Source organism: Typopeltis vanoorti, chromosome 11 (genome assembly GCF_054136105.1).
Source record: "Typopeltis vanoorti isolate ZY-2024b chromosome 11, IOZ_Tvanoo_1.0, whole genome shotgun sequence".
Classification (NCBI taxonomy): Eukaryota; Metazoa; Arthropoda; class Arachnida; order Uropygi; family Thelyphonidae; genus Typopeltis; species Typopeltis vanoorti.
In genome coordinates, this window is record NC_143559.1 from 110278939 (window position 1) to 110305386 (window position 26448).

At 34.8% G+C, this 26448-nt stretch overlaps 1 protein-coding gene across 4 annotated transcripts in view; it reads left to right on the forward strand.

Annotated features, from left to right (window-relative positions):
• The window catches only part of LOC150101933 (putative leucine--tRNA ligase, mitochondrial), a 212305-nt gene extending 186390 nt beyond the window's left edge, over positions 1-25915 (forward strand). For all 4 annotated transcript variants that reach the window (XM_090400328.1, XM_090400327.1, XM_090400330.1 and 1 more), the window contains 4 exons: positions 4956-5033; positions 10085-10237; positions 18517-18585; positions 25564-25915. In XM_090400328.1, coding sequence (XP_090256454.1) covers positions 4956-5033; positions 10085-10237; positions 18517-18585; positions 25564-25785 — 522 coding nt within the window. In that variant the 3' untranslated portion in view covers positions 25786-25915. The remainder of the gene's footprint in view (positions 1-4955; positions 5034-10084; positions 10238-18516; positions 18586-25563) is intronic.
• Positions 25916-26448: the final 533 nt, after the last annotated feature.

Consider the following 26448-nt stretch of genomic DNA (forward strand, 5'->3'; position numbering starts at 1 on the left):
CTGAAAAAAAGAAATTATTATTATTATTACGGGTATCTCCATGGAGTCAGTAGACTCATCGCGGGAGACCCAAACTAGCAAAACAATATCTGTCATATCTCTTCTTGAATTCATTTACAGACGAAGAGCTCACAACTAAGTCAGGCAATGAATTCCACTCATTCACCACCCTCCAGGCAAAAAACCTTGTTCTGACACCTTTGTTAACCACACTCTTCTTTAATTTCCAGAGATGACCTCTTGTTCTTCCATCACTATCACACAGCTGAAACATTTCCCCTGCATCAATCCTATAAAAACCTTTTAGTAATTTGAATGTTTCTATCATATCCCCTCTTCTTTGCCTATCAACCAAGATCACTTTTCCACTTCTGTTCCTGTAACCATGATTGTTTTCTACTCCAGTGCATATTAATCATCTGGATATCACAAACCATGGGGATTTGAGATTGAAAATGACGAATTAGTACCTCAAATAAAAACTCTTTGCAGCAGACATCAAGCTCAAGGATCGCATTAACTTATTAACTTGGATTTATTTTCCCGAGTTCAGTTCAATTTATGTTTTATAATATATAAAGTGTAATATAGAATTTATATTCATTGAAGAAAGTCAAATTAAAAACAGTTTTACCTACATTCCTTTTTTATTTAAAGTACATATTTATATTATACTTTTTCAGAACTCGGCTGACTATTATGCTAGTGGGGGGGTGGTCATCAAAATCTTTGAGGCGTTGAGGCGGGGCATGATCCAAAAAATGTTGGGAAACACTGAAGTAGACAAAGGTGCTTGACTTATTAATAAAAAAATCTCTGAATAAGAGAAAGATGTAGAAAGCTTTTTACCTTGGGTGTATTATACATTAAAGATACCAAGAAATTTTATACTTGGTGGTAATCATTTCACATGCAAAACTTTGTTTTGCACGTGAAATATATTCACGTTCTGAGCCACTTGTATATAGAGGCTAATGACTTCATATCACTTACCTTAGTATGTGAGTATATCTTAGTATATCACTTGCCTTAGTCTGGGTAGTGACCCTTCCTATTATGCATTGCATTATACATGCCTGAAAGTCAGAAAAGGGGGGGGGGTGTTTTGCATATGGGATACGTACTAAGGCAAGTGATATGAAGTCATTAGCTTCTATATACAAGTAGCTCAGATTTGAATATATTTCACATGCAAAACTTTGTTTTGCTTACTTGGAAAAAGGATTAAAACCAAGTATAAAATTTCTTTGTATCTTTAAAGCCATCCTCTTATACATACCAATAATTTATAATCTAATTCCATATTCTTCAGTTTATGCAACGATATTCCATACTGTATTCTGTCAAAAGCCTTAGCAAAATTCAAAAGTATCATGGTGTATCTATTCCCCTTGTCTAGTTCAATGGTAACATTATTTTAGAATATGAGCAAATTCCTAAAACATTACCTTCTCTTAGTAAATCCATGTTGTTCATTGCAAAGTAGAGATTCTCTGTCAACCCAACTTTTCCAAAATCTTCACCACCACTCCTAAGATCCTGACTGGTCGATAGTTGGATACATCGGTCTTTGCACCTCCCTTGTGCAATGGGATTACCATACATTCTTTTCACTCCTGTAGAATCTTCTCTATTCTGAGACTCAGATTATATAGCCTTGTTAAAGGAATAGCCAGTTCAGCTGAACACTCTTTTAGCATCTGTGCTGATATCCCATTAGTTCCTATTGCAGAATTCTTATTCAGTTTGTGCAACAACTCTGGTACCTCCTCCTCATCCACATGAGTTTCCTCATATGGTGAAGAGGCAGGCAGTGAATTCAATGTTGCATATACCAGGTTGATAGCTTTTAGCAAAATGGCTACTCATTAGTTGAACGAGCACTTCTGCATCAGTCTCCCTTATATCATCTGCATTCATTAGAGTTCTTTCATATTCATTCTTTCTTTTACTTGCAGCATAAGGATAGAATTTTTTTGGGTTGTCTTTAACTTGCAGAGCCAGCTTCTTTTCATATTCCGACTTAGCTTTCTGTACAACACTCACTTGTGATGGCCTGCTGCTTATAGTTATCATAACTGACATTATCCTTATGCACGTGATATTCCTTCCACATCATATTTTACTTACAAATCTCTTGTTTAATTAGATTACACATCCATTTCACTCCTACTTTATTTATTCTTAGAACTCTAGGGACACATTCTGACATCGCATCATTTAAGTATTTTTAAACACTTCCCATGCATTGTTGATATCCTTTTTATCCAAATAACTGACCCATGGCACAGAACCCAGCATATCTTTCAGGTGGTCATAATTTTCTGCTTTGTAGTTCAGCATGTAACCTTTTCTGAATGGAATATTCATAAACTTAGCCCCTTCCCTAGTGCATATTGCATGATCACTGTCACCAACCAGAGGCAGGAAGGAATATCACTTGCATAAGGATAATGTCAGTTATGCTAAATATAAGCAGCAGGCCATCACAAGTGTGTTACATCTTTAACTGAAACCCCATCTGACACTATAATAGATCTAACTCTCTTTGAGCTCAAGTTCCTTCTGTCACATGCTACTTAAAGAAGTTGTCTCTCAACAGCTCAATAAATTCAGTTTCAATATCATACAAAATGAGTCCCTGCTCTCTTTTTAGGCTACTGTACAAGCAAACCACTTGGCTTAGCTACATGAAATAGGTGAAAATAAGAATGTAATTTAAGTATAATATAATAAAGTATAGTATAATCTATGCTTTTTGATTTCTCTTTCTTAATGGATAAAGATTAGAAGTGATGTATATATAGAAATGCATATGACCTCACCACTCTCCTGTCAAAAATTGTGGGATACATGCAGATATATAAACAAAATATGACCTTATTGACAGGAATTAATAACATGTTACCCTCCCTTTTGTTCTAATAATAGTTTAAGTTCATCCTTTTAAGACTTCTCATTTCTAGTGGAAAGTTGGTATTTTGCTTCACTCCTTCTTTAAAAATATTAGTAAGTTTCATTAATGAAGAGAGCTGTCTTAGCCATGTCATAATTCTGCATTTTGCTTCATTCCTTAGATATGCTATCAGATTCAGGTTATGACTGTTTACTAGCCACTGGAGTGTTCCAGTCTTATTTAAACCTTGTATTTATAATTATGGCTTTAACATGGAGTGCTATTATATTGGAAAGTGTTAGGAGTGGTATACCATAAAATGTATTGCCAAATCAAGGTGTATACATATAATTGACCAGAACATCGGTGTACAATCTAGTAGTCATAATTCCATTCAGTACAACTAGGCGACCTAGTCTATATCATGATAAGCATTCTTCCATCATTAAACTACTACATCCACCACATCTGAATATCCATCATGTTAGAAGAATGATTCATTGCTCCACAGTTCAGGTTCTATGTGTGAGTGCACACAGAAGTGATTTATTTTCATTGCTATCAAAATGGACTGTTTAGCCTGCACCTCGTCTCTGGAAAGTCATGGCAAGCAGTACTCTGTATATCATGGAAATGTTGTATTGCTTATGGTTACTGTTTCCAAGGGCTAGCTTCTTTCAATCTTTCGGACCTATTTGTCATGCCTGAACTTGATACCACCAATGGACCTCTGTTTCTTTAGCTCTCCAGCTGTGGATTTGGGAATGCTTAAGTGCTCTGAAATAGTTCATGTAGACATTTTCACCAAATGCCATTTATCTGTCATTCCCTTCTGAAAAACTCTTTCTGTGTACTGACTATTTATGCTATTTGTCCTTCATAGATCACAAAATTCACATGTTTTCTTGACACATCCATTTTCTAGCATCTAGAGTTTAATAGGATACTGTATGTGCATATTAAAACAAATACCATTCAGTCATGGTTTGGTCCAAAAAGTGCATTTGCATTTTATATATGTCTTGTACAGGGGCAAATATTCAGGGTGGGCTAGATATGTGCTGCACATCCACGGAATAGCAGTATCACTGATATTATATTTTTGTATTTATTCCCATTAAAGACTCTCCTAATTGTTTCATGGCTTCGCATGATTCCTAAAATTAAACACAATATACTAATGCTTCATGAAGAGGAAACTTTTCGATGAGATCACATTCTTGTTAATAGACCGAGTTTGCGGTCACAAATACATACACCTTTGAGCCCTTTGAAAAGATGTACAGATGCTGCAGTGGGTCAAATTCTTAGCATTCCAGTGGTTTTAAATTGTCCATAAAGTGAAGCAAGGTGAGCACTTAGAAAATAGCACCTAGTAATCAGTGGCTCTGATTGATTATTGTGTCATTCAATCCAATTGAACATTGTCATTTGTCATGAGTTGCTGTTTTTGTTTTCTAAGTTTCATTTGTTTTGTGTGTGAAGTGTGAACTGACATGGTAAACAAGTTTTTAATATATAATTTTCTATAAATTTATAACTTTTTTGCTCATATTTACAATGGGAAACAGTGTTGATGATCTAATGAAGGTCCCATTTTCTGCCAGAACTTTAGCAGATTGTATGACTCTGTCGAAGGAGGAACCCTTTTACTCCTCTTCCAAATTTACTATTATATTTACACCTTTGAGTACTTGTTTTCTAATATATCTTAAAACAAACCCATTGTTCCCTGATCTGCAGATTTGGTTACAATTAATTGATAAATTAAAGTATTCAAAGTTATCCTACAATTAATTGCATTGAACCAATTAAGATGAGCACCGATATGCTATGCACTCTTAAAACATTCATTCTTCAATAAAAATGCAATCATATGGTCAAATTGACATGAATTTTGTAGCATAAGTTGCATATGCCACTTGACAGCACACCCAACCAAAATGGACACACATGATTAAGTTTTCATTACAATAATTTATTATGAATACAACACATGCATAATGCAACTGCAGTTTATATGTGTGTGTGAGTGATTTACATTTTCTTCTCTAAATAGGTTAATCATCATTTCCTATATGATGGATCTGTAAGTGTGGCAATTTCCAGACTTCAAGAGCTAACTAGTTCTTTGAGGGTAAGTTAATTTTAAAATCATATTTTGGAAAGTGTGCACTCTCTCAACACTATATAGGAGGTAAAGCAGTGATAGTATGCCTGTTGATACTTCAGCCTGTAAAGCTCCAACATGATGCTTATTAGTTGGCAAAATAATTGACTGGTCATTTTGTGATGACCATTCACATCCAATCTTTTGTTTGCATATGATAAGATAAAATTTTGATGAAAAGAGATGAAAAACAAGATATAATTTCTTGTTAGTTATGACATACTTTCGAAACCCAATGAAAAACTTGCTTGAACTCTTTGAAATCTAGGGTATAATAATAATAATGTTGTGATACATCATTTTGTTATTTTATGTGATAGATATGTCTTAGTATCTTTACATGTCTATTTCCCAATGAGTTTCCTCAACAAAAGTCAATCAGAGGGCATTGCTGACTATAATGGCAAAGCTACAATCTGTCTTTTTCGTGTAGCTCCTATCTACAAAGATTCTAACCCTATAATACATTAGGCAGTGAGCAGCATGCTAAAGAAAACAATGTATTAATCTCCATCAGTCTTCATCTTTCATGTAGCAGTTCTAGATATAATCTCTTTTGTCTACAGGAGGTCTTGGTCATTTACCTCTAGAATTTATTGTCTAATTTGTGCAGAGTACCTCAAGACTCCTGTGGTCTTCTGGAGTCAATATCCGCAGTATAGGTAATTCTAAAAGAGACCAAAGGATGAATGTATGTCACTAGATTTCTTTTTTTGTAACCCTCACATCATTCAATGTAGATGTAACATTAAGCTCCATATCACATACTCGAGGTTGATAGCTCTTAGAAAACTGGAAACTCATTAGCTGAACAATCTCTTCTGCATATACCATTCACATTCCATTTGCATTCAGTAGGTTTAATTTTCATAAATTTTTTTTTTTTGCCCTATGATAAAATTGTTTCAGTTTGTCCTTGGCATTATAATGTAAGGATGCATTATAATATTGCATTGTTTAACAATTTTTAATGCTTTCACTGCCAATATCCTTCCCATCCATGATATGATATCATGAGACTGAGCTAGCATTCTCCTCAGCTGATTATAATTTCCTATTTTGTAATTCATCATGTATCCTTTTTCTGAGCAGGATATCCATGTACTTGGCCACTTCCTAGGTCAGTACAACATGAACACTGTTGCCAAGCAGCATCAGAACGTTCAGGTCTTTAACTGAAACCTCCTCTGTCACTATAATCAGCTTCTGCAAACATCTGCTTTATCTTCTTCAAATGTCTTATTTTGTTCTTAATTGTACTGTTTAATAATTAAATATAAGACGCATAACTATGATCTAATACTTGTCACATTGAAGAAAGTTGGTTGGGTGCAATCTTTGTGATTTTCTATACAGATTTCCACTGAGGATTTTTCTCCAGAGTAAGACACCTAACAAGTAAAGAATATTTGTTACATGTTAACAAAACTTAAAAAATACAAATTGCCTTTAGGTGAAGATAAATGTGAAGATATTTTTTGCACAGGAATGGCACATGCAAATTGGATATCTGGAGAAAGTGGAATGCCTGCCCCCTACTTAAACATCTGTAATGGTACTTGATACATACTTAATTTTAATGCTGACTATAAAAACATAGCTGAAATGAGCTATAATTACAATAATTTTTTTTCATATATATATCAGTTTCTTAACTTTAGTAACGTCTTCTCCACACATTGTATCTAAATAACGAGGAGCAGTGTTTCATGTTTATGAATATAATGAGCAAGTGTTAAATGTAGTTCTTTTCTTTCTTAATGGACTTGACTCTGTTTTTAACTCTTCAGATTAAAATGATCAACAGAGATAGTAAAAGCACAAATAGTGATGGATTCTGAATGAAGAGAAATTAAAATTATTAATACTCCTTCAGAATCCAACATAATCCATCACATCAAAGGCTACAATTGTAGATATTATTTAATATAAATCTCTTGTTATAAACTATTATTCATATAATTACCTTTGAGTTTTTTTATTTAATTATTTAATCTAGGATATGCATTAATAATGGAAAGGTTTCTGTATAAAAATAACGTTCAGATGATTTTATTTATTTCTATATTAATAGTGCAAGAATTTCATCATATTTAATTTTATATTATTTGAATTGAAAAATATCCTTTTATTTTATTTCTGTATGTAAATGTAAAATGTTATGTTATGCTTATGTACTACTCTAATTGTTGTCATGGAGATGGAGTTAAAAGTAGAAAGAACGAGCGTGGTAGCGCATGAGTTATGGACATGAGATGGAGTTGATATGAGCTAGACGGTGAGAACAAGTTTTGGTGGGAAAAAGGAGTGAAGGTATATAAACGGAAAGCAAGAATAAACAAAAGCAGTCAGTCAGCACTAGAACTGGGGAACTAGGGACTGAGTACAGTTGGAGTACTCAGCACAAGAACAGCACCCAGAACAGTACAATAGAGATGAGGAAATAATTTATTAGCAGCACGGAGTTAAGTAAGAGGCTGTAATACAAAGAATTAAGTGCTGTAATCAGATTACGAAGGATTGAGATGTAAATTGACAACTCAGAATATTGATATGGAATTCTGAAGTTAATGTTGAATTCCAGAGCTTTCAAGGAAGATTAGTGGAAAACTGATTCTATTGCAAAGTAGTATATGAGGAATAAGTGAATTTTCTAGTGCAAGTGTGTCTGCATTTGTGATGTGCTGAGATAAAAGATTAAGTTAATTTAAAGAAGATTACTTTTGAAATGTGTAGCTCCAGTGTGATAGTTAACTAAAGTTTTGAGTGTGCCTCAGTGAATAATATGTGAAAGGATTTATTCTGGTAAGAACAGTTGTACTTTATAGCATTTTAGAGTGAAGTTATAAGAATTAACTCCTCCTGTTAAATCCTAACATTTACTGTGGTGTTTATGCTGAAATTAGCCGAAGCTAGAAGATTAATAGTCTTCCCCCCTTAAAGTGATAACTACCTCTTGACTGAACTATGTGATTTCTGACTAAGGGATAAATAGAGAATAAAATTGTTAAAATATTTGCTGTGAATTTCAGTGATATTGAACTTTAGAGCTATCTTTGTTTATTAGGGAGAAATTAGATTTTAAAGACTCAATGTTTGATACCAAGATGTTGAAAGTTTATTTTTCACTTGGTCAGACTATAATAAATTTAGTTTAATCCTTTATCCAAGTGTATGCAAACAAAGTTTGTGCCTGAAAGTATCTTCAGGACTAGGGTAAAGTGGTACAACACCGGGCAACTCCTTGCAAAGGTGGAACAAGCTACCAACACTCCTATCTTAGTATCTCCCATAATGTAAAACACATCTCCTTGCAGATATGTATAATGTTATGCATTAAGGGAAGGGCCACTACCCAGACTAGTTTCGACCTTTATTGAGGTCTCTTCAGTGGGAGCCAGGCCCAAGTGGAGATACCAAGGCAGAAGCATTAGCAAGGTCATCTCCTCCTATAGGCGCTGCCAAATGGTGTGCCACCTTTTTATTAAATTACTCTGGATTTAGAGAAAGATGTTGAAAGTTTATTTTTCACCTGGTCAGACTATAATAAATTTATGGTATTTCTTGGTATTTCTAGCCTGGTTCCCACTGATGAGACCTCAATAAAGGTCAAAACTGGTCTGGGTAGTGGCCCCTTGCCTTTAATACGAAATATGATACATCTCCTCCAGGAGATGTGCTTTGCATTAAGGGTAAATATTAAGATTAGTGATCAGAGCTTATTCTACTTTTACCAAGAGTTGCCTTGGTCTTGCACTACTTTGAGGATCAGCTAGACTTCCAATACGTGCAGGCGCAAACTTGACTTGTTTGTCTGTTTGCTTACTTGGGAAATGGAGTAAAACCAGGTTTAAAATAGCTTGGTATTTTTAACATTTATTATACCCAAGGTAAAATACTTTCTGCATATAATAAATTTAGTTTAATCCTTTATCCAACACTTGGATAAAGGATTAAACTAAATTTATTATAGTCTGACCAAGTGAAAATCCAGAGTAATTTAATAAAAAGGTGGCACACCGTTTGGCAGCTCCTATAGGAGGAGATGACCTTGCTAATGCTTCTGCCTTGGTATCTCCACTTGGGCCTGGCTCCCACTGAAGAGACCTCAATAAAGGTCGAAACTAGTCTGGGTAGTGGCCCTTCCCTTAATGCATAACATTACATAACATTATACATATCCACAAGGAGATGTGTTTTGCATTATGGGAGATACTGAGATAGGAGTGTTGGTAGCTTGCTCCACCTTTGCAAGGAGTTGCTCGGTGTTGTATCACTTGACCCTAGTCCTGAAGATACTTTCAGGCGCAAACTTTGTTTGCACACACTTGGATAAAGGATTAAACTAAATTTATTATTTTATACCAAGAGTTGAGTGAATGTTATGAATTGTTGAACAGAGTTAATTTTGCATTATCTTGTATCCAAAGTATGCTTATGTATATATTATATAACTCTGCATTAAATGTTTTGTTTTATTGATTTGAATTTGTTGTTAGCGTGATTCTTTTCCATTGCACCATTCATAAAATTATCGGACCTAGCGGGAACCTTAAATGTTGATGTCAAATTCGGCCTATATATAAAAATTAGACTGCTAAAGTTAATTAATATTTGATTCCACTATTTTGCATAGACTAATCTGAATATAGGGTGGTGCAGTATAATAGAAATTTCTCTATATTTGGATTAGTAATCAATATACAATTAATTAACCTTAATAAGAACAACGTTAAAACAAGATGGCAGATCAAAAGACAGGATGGACGATCCAACAATAGTTCATTAAAATATTATGCTCTTGATATTAGTGAACAAGCATGAGTAGATTTTTATAGTATGAGTAGATTTTTTACAGTACAGCGTCTAAATTAGTATATTTTTCAGCACTGTTATAACATATAAGATAAAACATGGTTTACCTTACCAAAATAAGATTCTACCGTGCTTCTTACAACTTTGTTTTCAAAATAATGTGTAATATGCATTTTTTTAAAAATTTTTTTCCTTTCTTTCAGCAAGTTCCTTTGAGAGTTTTAAAAACGAGTGTGGAATATCAACAAACTCTTGCTGCTCTTATAGTAATGTTGGCTCCATTTGCTCCACATTTTGCCTCTGAATTATGGATAGGATTTACTGATGTTGCAAAAGGACTGTCATATTTTGATAAGGTAAAAAAAAAAAACAATTGTGCACACTTATTTAATTTGAAATCAATTATTTTAATATACAAGGAAATCCCCTACTTACATTAAGGGTTATTTTCTGCTAAGAGTTATTTAAATAAGATTGTAATTAGATGTAAGTTAGATGTAATTATTAATCCAGAGCAATATAATATAACATACATAGAATGAGAAAATAGAAAAAAAAAGACAATTAATTTAGCCATTTGCCCTTCCGGGTGCTTAAGGGTCAAAGCTATATAACTGAGAGGAGACCTGAATTGCCTTTAAAGGAATGAGGAGAACTGACCAGGGCTTCCAACCTAATGTCCAGTCGTCACCTTCTCGTGGCGCACCCTGTTAGGTATTATTATTATTATTATTATTATTATTATTATTTCGGGCAACTCTAAGGAGTCGACAGACTCATTGAGGGAGGCCCTAACATCATGTTAAGAACAATTATTCAACATTCACACAGTATCTATCATACCTCGCCTTGAACTCATTCACAGTCATAGCACCCACAACAGACTCTGGCAGCTTATTCCACTCATTCACCACTCTCCAAGTAAAAAACCTAGTTCTAACACCATTGCTAACCACATTCTTGCCCAGCTTCCATGTATGGCCCCTAGTCTTCCCACCACCAGTCCTATTCTAAAAAATATCTTCTGAATTAATCTTATAGAAACCCTTCAGTAATTTGAATGTCTCAATCATATCACCTCTTTTCCGCTTATCCACCAATTTTTACAACCCACAAATCTTCAACCTGTTCTCATAAGGTTCATTCCATAGACCTGCTGTCATCTTGGTCACTCGCCTCTGGATCCTTCCACCTCCTCCCCATCAAGAAGAAACCCTGGCGCAGTAGTCTTGATGGGGTCTTATCAAGGCTCGATACAGAGGAATAATAACTTGTTTGTCTCTGCTTGTTAAAGTATTTTTCAGCAACCAAGTGATTTGATGAGCTGATTTAGTCACTTTTGTGATGTGCCTCTAAACTTCAACTCCCTATCCGCCAACACTCCCATATCCCTGTCCTCATCAATCTCCTAGAGTACAGTTCCACCAGTGTGATATACTGCTGCTAATCTTTTCACCCCAAAATGCATAACCTTACATTTTGGCACATTAAATTGCCATCTATTCTCCTTAGCCCAGAACTCCAATCTATCCAAGTCGTTCTGCAAGATTTTGACATCTTCTGCATTCACTATTGCCCTACCCAACTTTGCATCATCAGTGAATAAATGAACTGTTCCTCTTAGATCCTTTCCTATATCGTTAATGAACAAATTGAAAAGTAGTGGTCCAAGAACAGAACCCTGCAGCAGACCACTAGTCACAAGCTGTCTTTTGGACTCTACTCCTGAATAAACCACTTCTGATATCTCTCCATCAACCACCCTCCTATCCATCTCACCAATACCCTATATCCATCCCCATATGCTGCAGTTTACTGATTAGAATTCCATGTGGTATCCTGTCAAAGGCCTTAGCAAGGTCCAGTAGAATCACTGTAAACCCATTACCCTTATCCAGTTCAGCTGTCACTGTGTTATAAAGTGTGAGCAAGTTACTGAGGCATAATCTACCCTTCATAAAACCATGTTGTCCCCCATACAGTATCCCATTTTCATCTATCCAATCCTGTATTTTTTTCTTGACTAATTTCTCCAAGATCTTGACAACGATTCCTGATATGCTAATCGGTCAGTAATTTACAACAGCAGTGGAACTATTTATCTCTTTCCATCTCCTCGGGACTAACCTAGACCCAAGACTCAAATTAAACAAAATGGTCAAGGGCTCTGACAATTCTTTAGCTGCTTCATGTACGACATAGCTGGTATACCATCCAATCCCACAGACGTATTGACATTGAGGTTTTGTAATAGACTACTTGCCTCCCCTTCATTCACCACAATTCCTGTATAATCTATTGGTTCATTAATTCCTGCAATGTCACCACCTGGATGATATATTCTTGCAAAGTGCTTGCTCGGTAATTCAACTATATCAACTGATTCGGTTACCTCCCTACCATCGGCACTCTTTAAAATCATTCTGCCATATATATTTTTTCTTTTACTTGCAACATATCAAAAAAACTGTTTGGGATTTTCTTTAGCCTGCATGGCTAATGTTCTTTCATAATCCGTTTTTGCTTTTCTTACCACACTCGTTACCCTTCTGGCCTGGGCTTTATACCGTTCATGTGCCTGCTGGTCACCTTTCTCCTTAAATTCCCTCCATAGTTGTTTCTTTTTTTTTGCAGCTCAAGCTTAATGGTGTTATTCATCCATTTAACCCTTACTTGATTTATTATTCGGACTCTAGGTATACAGTCAGCCATATTTTGATAAAATAATCTACAGTATCTACCTGGATACTGAACAAATGAGGATGGCAATTTGGGATTTAGCCAACTAAATTGTATTCTTATTGGCTTAAACCAAAATATAATATGATGGTACAAAATGACAGAATTTCATGCCGGCTGGGGTGCTGTCTGGTTAAACAAGGTCCCCATTGTTTTCGCCAGGGAATCAGGGCAAACAGCGAAAAGTCAGCTACTGGAACAAATCCTAAAATGCACCCCAAGTCGTTACCACAGTTCAAGATCGGTACTATCAACATAATAAGCCTGAATGGCAAAGAAATGGAGCTAAATGAGAAACTGGATAAGTACCAGATTGACATAATAGGGGTGACGGAAACAAAAAAGGCAAAACTTGTCAGATCTTTCTGAGGAATAAATACAAAATGTTATATTCAGGCAATGACAATCAGAGAAAAGATGTAGTAGCCATAGTATTGAACAAAAAATAAGGCTAATCTTCTTGAATGGAAAGCAATATCAAGTAGAGTGATGTGGGCAAATATCAGAATGGGGGAACTGGACAATGAGACTTTTTTGTGCCTATGTTCCCACAGAAGGTTCTACTAAGGTAGAAGTGGAGGAATTTTTTGAAGCTTTAGAAAAAGCAACTGACACAATTAAAAAGGAAAAGTTGGGGATCTAAATAGCAGAGTAGGAAATGATTATGTGAGCCACACCATCACACAAAAAAACTCAGCCTACTTCAAAGCCAGTATAGAAAACCTCTCACTCCAATATACTGACACAATAGTCAGTTTTGACGTCTCCTCCCTATTCACAAATGTCCCACTCGAGGAAAACTTAGAGCTCATCCAAGCCAAATTTCATCCTGATATCTCAGCCCTATTTCATTTCACAATAAACTCAGGCTATTTTATTTGGCAAGGAAAATTCTACAAACAGATAGACGGGACAGCCATGGGTTCACCACTCTCCCCACTCCTGGCCAACTTCTTTATGGAGACTTTTGAAGAGAAAGCTTTAAACTCAGCCCCAAAAAAACCCACTGTTTGGCTTCACTACATTGATGATGTGTTCTCTATTTGGCCACATGGCTCAGATACACCCCACTCCTTATTACACTTAAACAACCAACACCCCAGAATCCAGTTCACCTTGGAAAAACAGGAAAACAACATTCTCCCTTTCCTAGACACTCTAATCACTCACCAGCCTGATGGATCCTTTGCTCTCTCTGTTTGCAGAAAACCCACCCATACAGGCAGATACATTCACCAGCAATCCTCCCCCCCCACATCACAACAATATGGGATTATAAAAACACTATATAACAGGGTAAAATTAATCTGTTCAGATGACAATGCCCTAACCACTGAACTAAACCACATCCTTAACACTTTCTTAGCCAATGGCTACAACCACCAAAAATTCCAAAAAATATTAAAACCAGTTAACCACAATCCCCACCTCCCCTTTCATAAAAATTACACTAAATCCATCACCATTCCCTATATCCAGGGCACCTCTGAAAAGTTAACCAAAATCTTAAAAAAAATATGACCTGACTTCTTGTTACAAACTATATAAAAAATTGGCATTCCTTATCTGCTCCACCAAAGACCAACCACTTCCACTAGACCTACCTGGGGTATACCATGTCCCTTGCAGCGTAAACTGCCCTACTTTGGCCAAACAGGCAGGACAGTAAATGTCAGGTTTTCGGAACACAAAGACTACATTCGGTTTCACCAGTACAGCCAATCTGGGCTTGCAGACCATGCTCTGTATACCTGTCACAGAATATGTTGGAAGAAAGCCACATCACTGCATGCAAATTTAAATATGAAAGATTGTTCATGGAATCAGCCTCAGCTCTAAAAAAACTTTTTAAACCTCAACAAATTTGGGAAGCTTGCATCTTGAGAACTTCAGCCCAGCAGCCAAGACAACCCAATATATTTATTTATTTATTTATTCATATGGCATGAATAACAAAACATGCAGTACAGTACACTTTCACTTTAAAAACATATAAAATTAAAAGTCAAAAGTCATTTTAAAAACCAATAAAATTAAATGGTTACATCCATATTGGTCAGATAGTTCAGAGCTCGGGTGTAGCACTTAAAAAGTCCAATTTGGCTCCTGAATATTCTCTGAGATAACACTGAGTCACAATATTGTCCACAGTTTATCTTTGAGCTCCACAATCACATTGCTGGGATGGTCATTTACCCAATTTAAAAAGCATGTCCGCACATACACCATGACCAGTTCATATTCTATTATTAAGCTGTGTCCAGGATTTTTGTGGAAGGTGTGAGCAAGCATCAAAACTTTCTTGTAATTCTTTGAGAGAAAATTTTGTGATGTCATTTGTCTGGCTCTCCCGCTGTTCTTGCCACTTTTGCTTCAGGTCAAAGTTAGATTGTAGTAGTAGTTGGGCTAATTGTAGGTGGATGTCTTGATCTCAATCGTCGTACAGTTTAAGTCTGGGAGATCTAAATATATTGGTAGGGCTGTGTTCTCCAAGATTTTCTTATATTCCTGTAAGAGAGCCTTAGTCCTGCGCAGATTCGGTGGAACAATGTTGCTAAGAGCTGGAAGCCAGTGTGTGTGGGCGTTGATTTAATTGTGCCAGAAATCAGTCTCATTGTATTATTTAGTTGGCTATCAACAAGTTTAACATGTGCTATTTAGCCACACTAGTGAGCATTATTCGGCAACAGAGAAAACTAGACCAAGAGGTGTAATCCACAGATTATCAGCCGTTGCTCCCCATGTCGTGCCGATTAGTTTTCGTATTATGTTGTTACGGGTTCTTAACTTAACAGAAACATTTGTTAGGTGTTGCTTGTAAGAGAGTATGCGGTCCAGGGTCACACCCAAGTACTTTGGAAACTTATTATGTCATAGCAAACATCCTTCAAAAATTAATCTTTCACCTTAATAATCACATTTGCCATGTGATTATTAAGGTGAAAGCTTGATACTTCTGTTTTGTCTGGATTGAGCTGGAGCCTCCGTTTTTTGTAATATTCACTTATTGTTTTCAGATCTTTTGTAAGTACGTCTTCAGCCTGACTTATGTTTTTGTGTCGAATGGCAATTACAGTGTCATCAGCTTAACAGAACTTGTGTGAGATGGTAACAGGCAAGTCATATGTGTATAGATTATAAAGTAAGGGTGCCAATGCTGACCCCTTGTGGAAGACCATTATTAAGTTTTTGTTGTCAGGACATTTTATTTCCTAATATAACTTGAAAGAAACGTCCAGTGAGCATGGAAGAAATTAAGTGTGCAGTCTGTTTACATGGGACAATGCTAAGAAATTTGTATATAAGACCTTTACGCTATACTGTATCTTAGGCTGCTGTTAGGTCCAAGAAGACAGCTGATGTTTTTTCTTGCTTCTGAAATCCAGCTTCTATATATGATGTTAGAGGCAGCACTTGATCACAGCAATCACGTTTTTCTCTAAAATCAGCTTGTTCAATCGGGACATGCTGCATAATTGGTATGGACAATAGGTGGATTGATACGGCAAAGTGCCTTAACAATAGAAATATAAGATCTGATAATGTTGGAGTCTTGACGAGTAACAGACTGATTTGGAGGAAAATTGTAGATAGGAAGTTAGTAATGATGTAAAGTTTTCATGTAGTACTGTCATATCCTGTACACCCCTTGAGGGTACATGGCAGGAATTTGATGATGATGATGACAATCTGTTATACAGAAGGCGTTCTAACATTTTATAGGTGCAACTCAATAAAGCAATAGGTCTGTAACTTTTTGCCTCCTGGGGCAGTTTTCCAGGTTTAAGAATAGCAACTATTTTTGACTTCTTAAACTGACTATAGTCATCCAGTCAATAATATATCATTAAAGAATTCACAGAGCCATTTTATAGTATTTGGTTCACTATTAATCAGAAATTCAGGGTGGACACCATCAAAGCCTGGGGCCTTGCCTGCTTTGATATCTTTTATGACGGCTTTTACTTCATCTATAGTGAAGATTGAGGCATATTGTGAGAAAGCAGGGCATTTGTTTTTAAAGCTCTAAGTTCTTTCTTAATTTTCTTGGTATGTTCACGGTCCCTAGGTGCCCTTGACATATTAATGATTTGATTAGCTATTTTCTCAGGAGAGATAATTGTGCTTTTTCTATTAGGTAGATTAGTTGTGGATAGTTGTTGGAGAAGATTCCAAGCTTTTCTACTCGATCGTTTGAAGTCAAGGTTTTCAACCGTATCAGTATCAATCCATTTTGTTTTTCGAGATGAGTTCAGGCTATATAGTAATTCATCTGCTATTTCAGGATCTTCACTTTTCAGGAACTCTCTGTAAACATGATCACTCTCTTCATTCCATCCGGGGACATAATCTTTTCTGTCACATCTGGGGATATATTTTTTCGCAGTTGATATGATTGCTCCTACAAATTTCTTGTACTCCGCAACTCTAGCAGGTATCCAATGAACACATTTATCCAATTCATTCACAAAATTTCTCCACTTTGCTTTTTTTAAAATTCCAATGCAGTTGTGGAAAGGATCTTGCTATAGGTAGTGTCATACCAATTCCCAGTAACACTGGTCGATGTTGACTGTGTGGAAAGTTAGAAAGTACATATCGTCTTGCTGGTAATGGTTGCCCTTCTGTGTTTATTGAAACAAAACATAAGTCCGGATTAGACTCTGTTTGCCATGCTGATGATCTAAAGGTGTTTCTATCCTTGGCATCAAATACAAGATGTATATTATTTATTTCTGCCCTTTGAATGAGGGTAGTACCACAATCGTTGTTATCACAGTACTTCCATTCTTCATGATAGCTATTAAAATCACCAGTCCATACTGTTGGATGTTGATAAGTCTGTATCACATCTATAGGCCAAGATGTTAAAGTCATGTCTGTTGTCATGTTGTGAACTTTCACACTCACAAGATGAGTATCGTTTTCACATCTCATTGTCAGGACAGGAGCATTTTCTATATCATCCTTGATATATGTTGCAATGTCATAATTCCGGTGGTATGTAGCACCAATCAGAGTGTAACCAGTTATTTTTCCTCTTCTATTAAGATTGTCTTCGTTTTCAGCATGCGTTTCTTGAAGAAGCACAATGTCAATGTTATTTTCTTGTAGTATTTTGCAGAGATAGTCACATTTTGCTCTATTAATTCCCTCGATATTCAGTTGACACATCTTAAGACTAAATCCCAGTTTTTGTTAGCATCATCATCATCAATAAAATTAGAAAAATCAGTATTGTTTGACTGCATGTCTTAGCCAGGAGAACTAAGTGTTAGACTGGCTGCCAAATCGCTATAGCTCAGTTAGCGTTACCCAGGGTGCACCATGAGGAGGCGCGCTAGATTACACCATAGCCTGCTAGGGACACCTTTAGGACTCTAGGAACAACAGTAGTTTTCTCTCTTCTGCCTCATTTGCTTTTTGTAGTGCCTGCGTGCATGTGTCATAGTTGTATGTTCCCATGAAGATGACAATGTGACATTGCCGAAATATAGGAGATATTTATTAAAGTTTCTTTTAATTAATATTCCAGTATGCATTGTAAATTCCTTAAATAATCTAATAGTCTTGTTACCAACGTATAAGTCTATCTACAAGAATCATAATGATGATGATGTGCAATCAGATGGATGTATATGCTATTAAAGATTTCCAATAGGCAGAAATTGAATGTTGCCTATTGAAAAAATCTGATAATTCCTTCTCATAAATATCTTTTTCTTTAAGGTTCAGTAACAAATAACGGCTTGGGCTTATAAAATTGAACAGGTAATAAGCTTATAGTCCATTATCATCTGTTACTGAATTAATCTAGTTTTAGTATAAGTTTAAAATAACATTTTTCATTACTTACTTAACTTACTAATTTATTTTTTAATCGTTCCTCCAACAGACAAAATCTGTTCTCCAACAGCCATGGCCAGAAGTTGATATGGATTATGAATTGGATTTAGTTATTAAGGTAACCTAATCATTTATTTTAGTACTGTATATTGTATAGAATTGGTGCACACAAGGTTTGATCAGAAAAAGTTTGACATCAGTATACATTAAAAAAAAAAATTCAGGCAGCTCTTAATTTGCAACAGTCTAACTTATGGTAATCTGGGCTCAGAGTGTTTACTAATGAGTCACTTTGCTCACACTAATGACACTTAAGATGCAGTGCTCAGTCAGTCTGGATAAAACAAAATTTGACAAACAGGTCAAACATGTATGCATCATTATAATTTAAACATAAATAAGTCACCACTTACATCTAAATGATCTACATTTCCTAACTGAACTTCAATTAGCCTTCTCCACAACTACAGTCCAGCTCAACGGTTCTAACTACATCTTGCATGATGTCTTTTGTAAAAAAGGAAGGAATACATGCTTTTGTCAAATAAGACATTCTTAAAGGTTATCAAACCTAGATTTCTTGCTTTATGATCTATTCTGGCTCAAGATTTCCTTATCTTACTTTATAGCTTTCATTCACTTCTTTCATTTCATGGCACTAGTGATATAAGTCATAATTCTAATATGATATATTAGATGACTGTTTATTACTGAATCTGGTCACTTTATGGGGGGGGGGGGACTGAGAAGTTGTGATAATCACCACGAAGGAGTTCAGGCAGAACCATGTAACCTACACGTTATTCTGCATATTCCCCACGAAGTGTTATACACTTGGTACAATGCTGCTGCATTATTTACAATCCTCTGAGAAAAAAAGTCTTTCTCTTGTTGCACAATCCATCATTTGTGTTCTAGGTGTTTATCAGACCTTTTCAGTTCCTCCTCCCCTCATATATGTTAAAGTTCATTTCTTCTATTCAGTTGAGATGTTAGCCTGGGTAGAGTACATCTAGCGAGTGAGGTGTATGTCAGACTGTTAAGCCAGCACTAAATTTTCTAAGCCCTGCTTTTATACAGCAGCGTAGATCATGTGACAATAGTAATATACATACCAGAATGTTTCATTCTGAAACAGTCTCCCAATAAAAATTATTTCAGCATAGTATATTTTAATGTTTGAAACTTTAAATAGTTTAAAAATATCAATTATAGAGGAAGTCAAAAAAAAGCTCAATGGATATTTTTTTCATGTAAATCTTAATAATTTTCATGAATTAAGGATTGAATATATTTATTTATTTTTTATTTGTTATTATTTTTTTATGAAGAACCATCCATACACAGTCTGAAGAATAATATGAAACCCTAATGAATCATCTCCTAATTTGAATCATAACTTCCTCTCCTTGCTGGAAATTTGATGAAGTCTCATTTTTATCAGACATCAATAGTTTATCAATTACTGTATCATGCCCATATCACACTACTCTTTATATCATCACATGGCCCTTACCACTTTTTAAATAATTAGTTTTGTTGATATTCTACCTTGTACATATTAGCCTTCTGCCACTGAAGATGACCTGTTATTTCCAGTTGAAATATCTGGCAAATGAAAAGATTTTTTTTTTGTTTCATTATACTTGTGTTTACATATAGATGGTTCTTATCATTATGGCACAAGTATCTCTTAAACAGTGCATAAATTTTTATCGTTATGTATCCTTTTGTAACTTCATTGAGCAGAGAGAGATAAAGTGTATATTTTACTGTGCTCAGTGAGCACAGACATAAAAACAGACATTTCTTACTTATATTAAGAGTTTCTTTCTGCAAAGTTTACCTAACTCAGAATTTACATAAGTTGGATTTAATCCACTAACCTGTTAATCACACTTTATTGCATAAGTATTCACAGTGTGTTTATACTGGTGCATTAAGAGATGAGTGAGCAGTGTCTTCTTTCTTCTCTTTATAAAGCTCCTTGATAACTAGAATGCCATCCATTTTTCTTTGGACTTTTAAGACTATAAGGCATTAGGATCTATCCTCCAGGTGCTTTGTCCACCTCATACTAATGTTAAAATCATCTTTACTGGCATAACATAGAGATTTTTGTCATGGAAACACATTATATTATGAAATCGTTGTGATATGGAAGCAGCGCGTCATGTTTAAGAGTGTTTGTTGCGTTTGCACATAGCAAGAGGAACTTATGGTAAAGACATTTTTAATGTCTTCTGTGACACAAAAATCAACTTTGAAAACTTCTAAATATGCAGCAGAACACATTATATACCTAAAAAAAAATATTTTTTTAAAGATAATTATCAGAGAAACACCAGATATTTTTTTTTCCTTTATAAATTTCATTTTCCTCTTAAGATCAATTTTATTGTGTAATGCATAAGATCACTTTTCCACTTCTGTTCCTGTAACCATGATTGTTTTCTACTCCAGTGCATACAAACACTGCATACAAATACGCAGTACCTCCATGTTCAATAGTAAGGGGCATGCATGCACTGTTCCTTACTATTTATGTAAGGAAATTTGACACGAGTTGAATTTACACAAGCATATATTTCTATTTTGGGGTAAAATAATACAGAAAAATAAAGAATATTATTTTTTACTAAGCAATACCTTTATACAGATATCATTATCATTACCACCATCACAAATTCCTGATATATACTATCAAAGTGTGTACAGGATTTCATGATAATACTACATAAAAAGTTTGTATAATTACTAACTTCCTATCAACAATTTTCTTCCAAATTAGTCTGTTATCCATTGAGTCTCCAGTATTGTCATATCTTATACTTCAGTCTTGTAAGGCACTTCTTACTATATCAGTCCAATTAGATCTTGGTCTTTCTCTTCTCTAGGTGTTTTTCCTGCAATCCTGAAACAGATACCTGTTTTTGTTAACCCTTCCCATTCTTTTAAATGACTATACTCAAGATTACCTCTGCTGACAATGCTAAATTCTTTTCTAATTTTCTCATTTTTAATTTGCTACTGCAATTGATCAAATACACTGGTGTCCAAAACCTAAGGACAAACACTTTATGAAGATTACAACTGCAAATTCTGACGAATCAGCTTGTGTGAATTTGTATAACTGACAATTTAGAGTAGAAAGCAGGTACACATTCAAATTTTCGAATTGCGAGCAAGGGGATCACATGGTAGTACTCAACAGGATAAAAGCAAAATGCTGCACTAAGCAAATTGTGTTTGAAGGAAGCTGTTTTCATGAAGGAATAAAGTTGCAAACTTAGATGCCTTGTAATGTCTCACAAACATCATCTAGATGATTTCAAGCAGGGAAGAATTATTAGAAAGCGTGAAGAAGGCCACAGAATTACTGATATTATGAGAGTTTGTAATCTCATATATCAGTGTATCCAGGCTCTGGAAGCATTGCACCACACATTTGCTAAGAGGTTGCCCTCATTCAACCATGGAGCACAAAGACAGATTTTTGGTTATAACAGTAAAACATAATTGATGCGCCACAGCAGGTCAGCTTGCAAATCGACTTCATTCAAGCACAGGTGTGCAGATATCTCAACAAACTGTGGCAAGACGTCTGCAACAAGTAGGCCTATATACCTGAAGGTCTGTAGTCGGCACATCTCTTTATCCACAGCTCATCGTAGAGTACATTTTCTACACCAATCAGCTAATGTAATCTTTATAGATGAGAGGCATATTACTCTTTCCTCCAATTTTAGACGACCCTTGATCTGGCATAAAAGGTTACTGCTACCATTGTAAGAATGTTCTTGAAAGGGATAGGTACAGCATTGCTGGGGTCATGGTGTGAGAAGGCATTATGCCTAATGAACACGCCGAGCTACAAGTGCTGGTGAAAGGGACTATGACTGGTCCAATGACTATGATATTGCAACGAAGTTCTTCAACATCATGTTCGATTGTCCATGCTGCTGTTGGTGAAGAATTCATTTTTATGAATGACAGTGCCACACCACATCGTACATGAGCAGCAGGGATACTTCTGGAGACCGAGAATATTAATCAAATCGAGTGGCTAGCACGCTCCCCAGGTCTCAACCCAATTGAACATGTTTGGGACACAATGGGCAGATGCATTGCTGCTTGAAATCTTGTCTCTCCAGAAAACAGACAAGGCCTTATCCTTGCTCTGAAGGAGGAGTTGCCCAGTTTGCCTCAAGAATTCTTCTATCACTTGGTACTAAGCATGATACAATGTTCAACTGCATCACAGTTTGGAGTGGACATATTTCATACTGAAATGTCTGTCCGCATAGTTTTCTGTAAGCCCTGTACATTAACTGCTTAACTATGTCCTTAGGAAAATTGTTTTGATATAAATTAAAAATGTAGTTTGTCCCTAGCTTTTGGACACCAATGTAGAAATAAAAACTTTGACCAAGCATTTTATTTCTAATCCTACTCTCAGATCCATATGTCAAAATTGGTTTGAATACTGTCTTATATACAGCTAGTTTATAGTTTTGACTAATTTTTCTCTCTTATTTCATATAAATTTATTCCGTTGATTTATTCACCTTTGCTAATTCTTTTGTCTATTTATTTCCTTATTACATTTCCCATCTTCACTAAAAGTTGTGTCTAAATAGCTCAGATGTTTTATTTGTTCTGTAGGTTTCCTGTTCAGGATGTAGTTGATGTTTGCAGCCTATTTTGATAGTCTTCATATTTTCATTACTGATTTTCGTACCAAATTTATTACAGTTGTTATTTAGTTTAGTTAGGAAGTTCTGCAGACTTTTACTGGATTTATTTGAGAGTTTAACATCATCTGCACAGAGTAAAGAGCTGAGATTAACATATCCAGTTTTGATATCAGGTTTAATGCTGCTTTCCTTCAACATGTGATCCATATAAATGGTGAATAACATTGGAGATAATGTGTACCCTTATCTCACACCTGATTTAACATCAAACCATCTTCTTTCTTCCTTGTATACTATGTGCTTCCTTCTATTGTAATTGTTGACTTACAACTCAGATATAGACTGTGTGTTGCTCAGTATAATTCCATTTACATCTTATAATTGTAGCCTTCTGAACAACTTTCCTTAGTATCATGTGATATGCTTTTTCCTGATTTACAAAACTTAAATACAGAGATCTTTTTTATATTCCCATGATTTTTCAACTATTTGTCTTAAATTGAAAATATAATCCTGCAGTCTCTATTTGGCCTGAATCAAGGTTGCTTTTTATCCAAGTTTCCCTTCCACAATTTTTCTTAGTCTTTTCTCAAGTTTGTTTATATGATGTTTATACTTCAAATACACAGTATAGAAATCCCCCTGTGATTGTCACATTCGATTCGGTTTTATTTCCCTTATATATATATATATATATATGGATACTCTCATTATCAATACTAATGAGCACCATTCTAAAATTGTCTGGAATTCAGCCTTCTGATTCTCAACCAAGACTTCTGGATTATGCAGTGCAGCAACTATGAAATATATACCTCCATATTTGAGCATCTCTGGTTGGATATCATCTATTTCAACTGTCTTTCTACATTTTGGGTTTTTGATGATTTACCTCAAGTATTGATATGTAGATTTGTTTGCATTCCTTTTGAATATTTTCTACTGCTGTTTCGTTACTGCTTCTTTTGTTAACAGTCTTTCAAAGTAAATATTGTAAACATCCTTATCTTCAGTTTTCATCTCATTTTATGATCTCTGAGTTTTTTTTTTTTTTTTTTTTTGTGCTCTCTTCCTTCTGTTTCTAAACTTTTTTTCCAGTAACCTCCAGAATTTTGCTAAGAGTTCCAAATATGTGTTTCCATAATTCAATATATTTTTCAATATTTTTATATGAACTAAAAATCTGTTAAAAAAACATGAATAATAGATCTGAGACCATAATAGATTCTCCTGGTGTTATGTGCAACAGAAGAATCCATTCAATTAACCATCTGGATCCCATTGTTTCCATTTAAAAATTAACAAATCTTAAAATTACTTGTATATAGCACCTAAAAATAAATTAATGAGTATAAGTATATATAAGTGATAAATTATCTTTAAGCATGATAGTCATGTTCAGGCCTTCCTGTCTTGCAGCTGTGTATCAATTAAAACACTTTTTCCAAATGATATACTCTTAAAAAAGCATTCCCTCTAGTGACAACTGGAATCAAATCTATAACAATCTTTCCTTCTGGAAGTGTAGCATTGTGGAAGCAGAAACATTGTCATGAGGCTACAGAGGCACACTGTTTAAATTCATATTTTAAACATTGTGCCTGTTATATTTAAATTTAAATACCCTATTCTAGTTTGTTCATTTCAACTTATGTAATCTAGAAGATGACCTCAATATATGCCAAAAATTTTATAAATATAAGTTGTTTATCTGTTTCAGTTTATTCAATATATTTTTGTTTATATGTCCTTTGCCTAACACTGGCTTTATTTATTTTGTGCATAATTCAAATTCATACTACTATGATTTTCAGATTCTAAAGGTTTTTTCCCCTGCTTTTATGAAATTACCATACAACTTTATAGTTCCAGCATCTCCACATCCTTCCTTTCATGTGTGATACTGCTTTTGTTCTTTCATTTGCTAACTTTCATTCTTTTAACATATCACAAACTTTGATGACAGCCTTATTTAACATATGTACTGTATCATATAACTAAACGTTTTCCTTATATTTGGAAATATATGGTATGTGGAAACAGTTTCAGCATTGATTTAACCGTAGTATCTTTGGATCTGGCTCCCACTAATGAGACCTCAATTAGTCAAACTGGTCTGAATGGTGACCCTTCCCTTAATGCATGGCAGTATACATGGCCAAAAGGAAGTGTGCATTATGGGATACTGAGGTGGATGTGAAGTTAACAGCATCTGTACACATTGTAGACTAGTCATGAAGATACTTCCTATATAAACTTGTTTGCTTATGCTTGGCTAAAGGATTAAAACAAGAATAAAATTTATTGTCAAATATAGTCAAAATATCAGCATTTCATGTTTTTAATAAAATATTCATGAATTTTTTCATAAAAGTAATTATAATGTTTTGTTTTCTTAGGTTGATGGTAAGGTATTGGATATAATTAAAATTCCAAGACAGGATCTTGATGTATTAAGTGAGAGTGAAGCTTTTAAAAAGGTGCTTGCAGTTGATTCCGTGAAGTCTCTGTACACAAAAAATAAAATGACATATTCTTTTTATCCTGGATGTAATGCAAAAGTTAATATTCTCAGAGAAATTCAGACTGTTGAAAACAGTCATCAGTCAGTTGCTCAATGAGAAACTAAATGTTTTATTTTTTTTTCTTTACTGTAAGAATAATCAGGATGAGCAAGTTATTAAACATTTTCTAGTTAGATAGAAAATGAATAAATGAAATAGATGTATTTATTGGTACAAGAGCTGTTATTTGAGGAACAAGTGAATTGTAAGATTATGCAATAAAAAGTTTGTTTTTCAGAAAAGGGTATGAATCATCTTTAGTATTTTTTTTAATTTATGTAACTTAGATTTTGTTATATTTAAAATATGAGAAAATCTAAGTTATTTAAAATAGAACTCTTAGTTAAGTCATATTTTTCAAAGCAAGCTCCATATTATTTTTGACCAGTTGTGATAGCTGAATAAATGTGTGGTACAGCTAATAATCTATGACAACCAAACTTCTAACCTCTCCTAATAAATATTTGAAATGGCAATAGAAAATAAGTGTAATTACTGTAGTCACTCTTTAACATACAATACCATCAAAACTTTTGAAATTTAAGTAGTAATGCAATTGAATTTGACTAGTATTGTTTTTTAGGAGAGGGAAATCCATTAAAGCATTGATTCTCAAACTGTGGGGCACAACCCTCCCAGGGGGAATAGCCTGAAAGGGGGGCACAGAATACTTTCCTACTTTCCTAAATCAGTTTTAAAAATAACAACAAATAAAAATAC